A 7,119-nucleotide genomic window follows, 5' to 3' on the forward strand; every position below is an offset into this window, starting at 1 on the left:
AATTTAACTTAAGCATATCTGGAGAATGACCCTACCATCTAAGAAGAATGTGTATTCAAGGTGCTGAGCTAAGGAATCCAGGAGTGGCCAACCTACAGATTCCCTCCTTATCTATGAAAGACATCTGAACGCCCAGCCCATCCCTTGGAACACAGGCCATATAGGGGGATCAAGGCCCTTTGTTTTGGATTAGATGGAGGTTGCTAGGTGGAGGGTGTTAGGTGAAAATGTATGTTTCTTACAAACAGTAGCAGTTCTCCTGTCCAGCCTGCTGCCACTGGACCACCCCTGTATGTAAGTCCCTTCAACAAACCCTATGTCTCATTCACTGCCTCCAGCTCTTTTCTTCAGCCTCCTGGATACGGTGCCATCCCTATTAGAATCAACAGGGCTCCAGCACAATACCTTATGCCAATACAACACTGTCTTAATTACCATACCTTTATAGTAGGTCTTGAAATCCAATAGTTATCTGCATCGGTTAATTCTAGGTCCAATATGGATGAATCTCAAAAACCACGTATGGAAAAAATACATGGAGGGTAAGAAGCCAGACACAAAAGAGCATTTGCTGTATGGCTCCATTTATACGAGGTTCAATAACATGCAAATCTGATCTGATAGTAATCAGAGCAGTAGTTATCCACCAATCTCTACCTTTTTTTTTTTTTTTTGAAACAAAGTCTCACTCTGTTGCCCGGACTGGAGTGCAGCAGCGTGATCTGAGCTCGCTACAACCTCGACCTCCCAGGTTCAAGCAATCCTCCCACCTCAGCCTCCCGAGTAGCTTGGACTACAGGCATGCACCAACATGCCCAGCTGATTTTTGTATTGTTAGTGGAGACGGGATTTAGCAATGTTCTCTGGGCTGGTCTCGAACTCCTGGGCTCAAGCAATCTGCCTTCCTCAGCCTCCCAAAGTGCTGGGATTACAGGTGTGAGCCACTGTTCAGCCTCTACCAATCTTTATTCATGTAAATATTCACATGCACCTTCTTTCCATAGGCAAAACACACCAATCCTCTCCTAAAAGGAGGCAACTTCAATGTTTCATAAACAAAGGAGGAAACTGGAAGCAATAATGTGGTCTGCATCATATCAAAGAACTACCCTGGGACCCATAGGGTAATGAGGGAAATGGTCAGAATCGGTAAGCACCCCAACCCATCATCTCCCTAACCTTCAGCCCTGTGTTTTCCATAGAGCCTGATTAAAGTGATCTGGTGCTCAAGGTTTGGAGAAGGAGAGGCAGAAATAGGCAGAAAATGGAGGATGTAGTTTGGGATGTAGTGCCCTGATCCCTCTCTTGCTTCCAGTTTCTCTCACTTCCTCCTTCCCAGATTCAATGACTAGCAAATTCAGCTACAAAACTCCATGTGGAAATGCTGATGGCCATGGAGAGCATAGGCAGCAAAATCCAATTGTCTAAAACCACCCATCCAACTCACAACTGGGTAGGCAGAGACTACCCCTCTCACTCTTTAGTTTAAAAAGAATCATCAACATCTTCCTAAGTTTAATGTGAGGTAAGTTCTCTTCAGTGTCCCCAATAACCAGGCCAGTAGACATGCAGAACACGGGAGACTCTCCGAATATTTATTTAGTTGATTTCTGAAAACTCCATACTCCATAACAGACTCAATACAACTTGCAGTGTCCCTGAAAGTGGCCACTAGGGCACTGAGGAAGGGGATGCCAAGAATGGGTTGCTCCAAAAGAACTAGTGTGGCAGAGGCTGTCCACTCGCAGATGGATCCACACTGGGCTGCAGGGGATCTTCTCCCAGCCCCAGACAGTGGAGCCAGAGTGGAAGTCCCAGACCTCACACCTCTGCAGGGACCTGGTAACGCCTCCTTCACTCTCTCTGAGCAATCACCCAGCTGGCTGGTTTCACAAAGTCTCAGGTGGGAGCCCTGACACCAGAAACACGTTGAATGCTTGCTTCGCCGTTGATGATGTCTCTTCTTTGATAGATGTTCCCCCAGATATTGATGAGACACCATGGCCCACCTGGCAGGGCGGCTGGCCCTCTAGCTGCAGTCGGTTCACTCCCTCCTTCCCACCAGCCAGCGCACAGCCCTGGTGCAGGTGTGGCTCAGGCAGGTGACCAGAGCATCAGGCAGGGGCACTTTCCAGGCCCCAGTCTCCCTGCCATGCTCTATTGTATGGATCTCCAGAGGGTCCGTGGATTCCAACTGGGATTTGCAGGAAGGGCATTGGGAAGGAGTGGGAGGTTGGAAGAGAGGCCTAGTATAAGACTCAGAAACAAAAGGGGAGTGGACTGGGGTGATCACAGGGCCACCAGGATGCCCAGGGGCCGCAGCAGATGCAGGAGTAAAATGAGGAACACTGCTGGATACGAACAGGTAGCCTGAGCCACCACTGCCATCAGCCACTTACTGTAGACACCAATTTCTGTATAAATTCCAGGCAATCCGCGGCGACCACAGCCAATGCCCCAGCTCACAATCCCTACCTGGACCCATGTGTCATCATATTCACAGGCCAAGGGACCCCCAGAATCTCCCTGGAGAAAGAGAAAGAAACGAACTTCAGAAATTGAATAGGATCTATATCAGAGCAGACTGACTGTACTACAAGGTGTTGAGGAGACACGCACACATAGGGCTTCCTCCAGCACCTCAAAGGCCCCACTGCCCAGATTTCTGTGAATATGACAACTGAATATGTGAGCATGGGAACTAAAATGATAAGGGGAAAACTTTAATATGCTCTGAGAAAATGATGACTTCTCATTTTCCAAACCATAGTGGCTCTTAAACGTCTTGAACATCACCTCAGCATGGCAGCCCCCTAAACCCTTGTATTTAGCCTGAAGTTTCTCTACAACTCCTAACCTACATAGCCAGTTCCACACCCTCCAACTCAAGCAGAATTCTGCATGTCCTTTCCCAAACCTCCTCTGCTGACCAACCATCTCGGTCAGAAAAATAGGGTCCTCTTGAACCTCTCCCTCACCCCCACTCCTACATGCAGTCAGTCAACAAGAATGGATAGGTCAACCTCAAAAACACCTTCACTTGCCTCCCTGCTCCAGGCACTGCTCAGGACTCAATTTATCATGGCCTAGGTGATGAAAACAAGCATTTAGACTTCTGTCTATGCACCACACAGCTCAGGGAGTCATTTATCGAAAAGGCAAATCTAATTATGCTCACCAAAGCCCCCTCCCAAGTCCTGCCAGAGCAAAATCTAGAAAATTGGCACTGCACTCCAAGCCATACACATTCTGACTCCAACCCACTTCTCAGCCACATCTGCTGCCTCATTGCTCCAAATGTGTAAAGTGTCTCTTAACATGAGAAGTACCCTCAGACCTCTGAGCCACTGCACATGCGATTCCCTCTCCTTACAATGCTGTTTTCCTCTTTCCAAGAAATCCAAAAACTCATTCTCTAAGACCCAGCTCAAATGGCCTCTCCTCAGGAAGGCAGCTTGGTGCCGAGGGAAGAGCGTGGGTCTGGGAGTTGGTACTCACAGGAGGATCCTGAGTAACGTCCTTGGATCTCGTCTTCCACATTCATACAAGGGGTGTGATGTTTATGTTGCAGGGTTGTGGTGTGGGTTAACTGAGATAATGAGGGTTAATGTCCACACTGGCATGGTGAGCATCACATAGGAGGACCTCAATTAGTACGGCATATGTTATTAGCATTTCCCACCCCAACTTTCCCACACACCAGCAGTGCCCCCAGGCAGTGCTCCTCCCTTTTGAAAGAACAGACCAGGCCAAGTTAGGGCAGCCATGGCAGGTTTCCCTTTATGAATCTCTTTAACTCAACTAGGCGTGAATAGAGGAAGCAGCAAATAACCCAGACTCTGCCATCTGGGAATGGGGAAAGGATCCATGAACTTACCTGGCAAGAATCTTTTCCTTGTTCTTTATAGCCACAGACCATCCCTTTTTTTATTATATCCGTAGTAGATGACAAAGCCTTTTTTATTATCTTATTACATTCCTCATAGCGTATGATGTATTGGTCCACCTCCTGGAGAATTTCTGATGTAAGTTTCTCTCCTATCAAAGAAGATCATCAGATCTGCACAAGTGGACAATAGGCCCCTAAGCACCCAGCATCCCTCTGGAAAAAGACAAGGCAGTGAGTATTCTTCTCATTTGATACAGAAGGCCCAAAGTTGATATGAGGAGAGGAGGATGTAAGAAACAAAACCAAGACAAAAACAGGAAGAATATTTCAGGAGAGGGAGGTGAAATATTCAAGGCCTTGCCAACCTGAGAAATGACAACCAAGTATCGTCACTCTAAGTATCAGTAGTAATAGTGAGAGTGTGTCCTGTGCATCAGTAAAGCATCTTTACTGTCTAGAGCAGGATCACAGACTCTCAGGCAGAAAATGCCCCAGAAGTACCAAATCCAGCTTCTCCCCAGGGATAGGAGGGCCTACACCCCACCAACAGGAGTCTTCTGGTTCTCTCTACATCTCCAGGAACAGAAAATACCCTATCCACCAAGGCAGGTGCTTCCAATGAGGAGCAGCTCTGACTGGCAGACAACTCATTGCCCTCTGAGGTGTTCCTGGGGAGAACTTTATAGCATCTGGCTCTGTCCAGGGAACCTAAAAATCCCCCCAAACCAGTCAAGCACAGTGCCCCCACAAATCCACAGAAAGAGATGTTGCCCATGTGTTTCTTCTTCTCCTGGCTCAGCAACTCCAGTTCCCAGGACAAAAGTCTTCCTAAATGGCTGCCATCAAATATTGGTGTTGCAACAAAAGAACTCAACCCAGTTTCTGGTGTCACCCAAGACAACCAGGAACCATGACCCTGACAGCTGCTAAACTGCGTGTCCCTCACAACCTGCCACCCACCAGGCAGTCTGCCTCCCTGCTCCTCTCTGTAGCCTTCCTGTCTACTCCAGGGGTAAGGGTGCCTCCTCTCTGCCCTAAGTTTGCTTCCTGCCTTGAAGTCTCACCACCTTCTTGTGTTTTGCCCCATCCGGTCACCCAGCACCTGGTCCTAGCTTCCACCTGGAAATTCTCCTGAGGGATGCAGATAGGCTGGATGTTTGAGGTAAAATTCACAGGATGATGGAGCCGGAGAAGGGCAAGGTCATTTTGAACGGCTATAACTGTTGAGAACTTAGGGTGGACAAAAGCTCTTCGGACAGGGACCACCACACTTGTGTTTTCCTTATAGACACTCCGATCTCCCATCTTGACACTGTAATGGAGGCGGCTGTGGGAGAGAGGACATGCCTCTAAGAAAAGGCCTAGGAAACATTCTTTGTGCCTTTTCCATACATTTCCAATGTTTCTCAAACTGGCCTCAATCTCCCGGGCCACTACCCCTACCACCCCATCTCCATCACCAAAAACCCTTCCTTGATCACTCTCAAACTTGGTTTGCCTGCCCAACTTAGACATGCCTATAGCAAGACGACCAATGCAGAGACCCCCTCCGGCTTCACTGTGAGTTTTGTTTCGTTGTTGCCAAATTGCCAGGGCAATGGAACTCAGTGGGTGCTTGAGGGGGCTGGCCTGACCCCAGAAGGCCCCCCAGCCCCGCGTGTCGCTCCTCACCTGGAAATGCAGTGGCCTGCCGTCAGCACCCACGTGGTGGTGACCAGGGTGCCGCCGCAGATGTGCCTGCCTTTGGCCCTCACGCTCACCTGCCAGGGCCACTTCCCTTCCTCCGCGTCCACTCCTCCCATGATTCTCAGAGGGGTTCGGCCACACACTGGGGTGAGGATAGTGTAGGATGAAGAACTCACTCAAAGACACAGGACTTGACTCCCCGGGGTGCCCCGACGACAGGCAAGAAGGACCCGTGTCCCCCAGGGCTCCGAGCCACGCTTCAGATTCCCCGGGCTACCAGGTAGCACCTGCCCCAGCCTGGCGCCCAACCTCCGCCTGCGGGCCTCCCACGCAGTGAGTCACCTGGGAAGGACGTAAACAGATTGGGTGGGGGGCCCGCCGCAGGTCCTGAGGCCGGGCTCGCTTTGGGGTTCTCGCGGCCCTCCTCTGAGAGGAGAGCGGAGGGAAGGAGTGGCGCCGCCCTGCCCGCCCAGTTCTGCCAGGGCCAGGGCTGAAGGAGCAGGAGCCAGGCCAGGAGGCCCAGGGAGCCGCCGCCAGAGGACATGTCATGGATACCGGCTGCCCCTCTCCCGACAGCTCGCGCCCCTGCCGGGGGTTGGCTGGAACCAGGGCGCCTGCGAGGCACGAGGGGGCGAGGCCGGGGCCTCGAGGGGTGGAAATGGCGGAGCCGACTTGCCAGACCCTGGTCTTGCCAGATTCCTTGTCTGAGTGGGAAATGTCGCCCTCGCGGTGCGGTTTCACTCAGATCCTCACTCCAGACTATGTCCAGCCAGAACCCTGCCCAGGACCAAGGGGTTAGGGTAATTCTGAGAAAACTCCCTTGATGGAGACCTCCTGCTTTAGGGTCTGCACTTAGGAGGCAGGTGCGATGCTGCTCCTGCCCTTGCAGGCGTGGTACCTGGCCTGGAGCTGGTCGGGATAGGTCTTCTGGGAATTCATCGAGGAGCTCTCATTCTCCATAGCGTCCTCAAATCAGGGCTTCATTCACCAGACCTAGATATTAGGGTAGGAGGACTTTACAGATGAAGCAGGCTAGACAGAGGAGTGGACTGCTCTTCTGTTTCAGTCGCAGGGACATCTTTTAAACAGCCCGCAGGTCAATCCACTCTTATTAGCTCTGTGTCCCTAATGTCTATTCTGTCTGTTCTGGTAACTCATCCTTTTGTCTGCTGCCCAAGACCTACTACCAAGCCTCTGCCTCTCCTGGCTTCATCTTTGTTGAAGTTGGAGGAAAAACAACAACAATAACAGCTTTTGAATTGCCGTATGTTCCACTTTTTCCTGTCCAAAAGTGGACAACCATGACAGTGTTTTCCAAGGATGCCGGTGCTCTCCTCACCAATTTATTGTTCTAAGTCTTGGTGAAGGGGGTATTCTCTAAGGCCCTCTTGGAGCTCAGGGGAGTGGGCGAGCAGGTCATACATCATGAATTCATCCCAATATTCCCCTCTCTCTAACTCTCTCTCTACATTGAACAAGTGTAGGGACCAGCCCTACAGGGCCTGTGGGTTTTTCTCCTCATGTGTGGAGACGAGAGATCGTAG

General features: G+C 50.5%; 1 protein-coding gene across 1 annotated transcript; it reads right to left on the reverse strand.

Annotated features, from left to right (window-relative positions):
- Positions 1-1,570: 1,570 nt before the first annotated feature.
- On the reverse strand, positions 1,571-6,268 carry LOC102130573 (putative serine protease 42). The gene is made up of 5 exons (XM_045384973.3): positions 5,906-6,268; positions 5,561-5,717; positions 4,957-5,216; positions 3,878-4,038; positions 1,571-2,526 (listed from the first exon to the last, which is right to left on the reverse strand). The coding sequence occupies exons 1-5, from the start codon at positions 6,117-6,119 to the stop codon at positions 2,290-2,292; spliced, it is 1,029 nt and encodes a 342-aa protein (XP_045240908.2). The 5' UTR covers positions 6,120-6,268; the 3' UTR covers positions 1,571-2,289.
- Positions 6,269-7,119: the final 851 nt, after the last annotated feature.

Source organism: Macaca fascicularis, chromosome 2 (genome assembly GCF_037993035.2).
Source record: "Macaca fascicularis isolate 582-1 chromosome 2, T2T-MFA8v1.1".
NCBI classification, from domain to species: Eukaryota; Metazoa; Chordata; class Mammalia; order Primates; family Cercopithecidae; genus Macaca; species Macaca fascicularis.

Bases quoted from the DNA above. Each gene is read 5' to 3' on its own strand.
- LOC102130573 (XM_045384973.3), bottom strand. From the start codon at position 6,119: ATGTCCTCTGGCGGCGGCTCCCTGGGCCTCCTGGCCTGGCTCCTGCTC. The intron at 4,039-4,956 runs GTGGTGAGACTT...CTTCTTTGATAG, and splicing joins ATGGGGCAAAACACAAGAAG to GAGAGAAACTTACATCAGAA. The intron at 2,527-3,877 runs GTAAGTTCATGG...CTCTTTCTCCAG, and splicing joins AAGGAAAAGATTCTTGCCAG to GGAGATTCTGGGGGTCCCTT.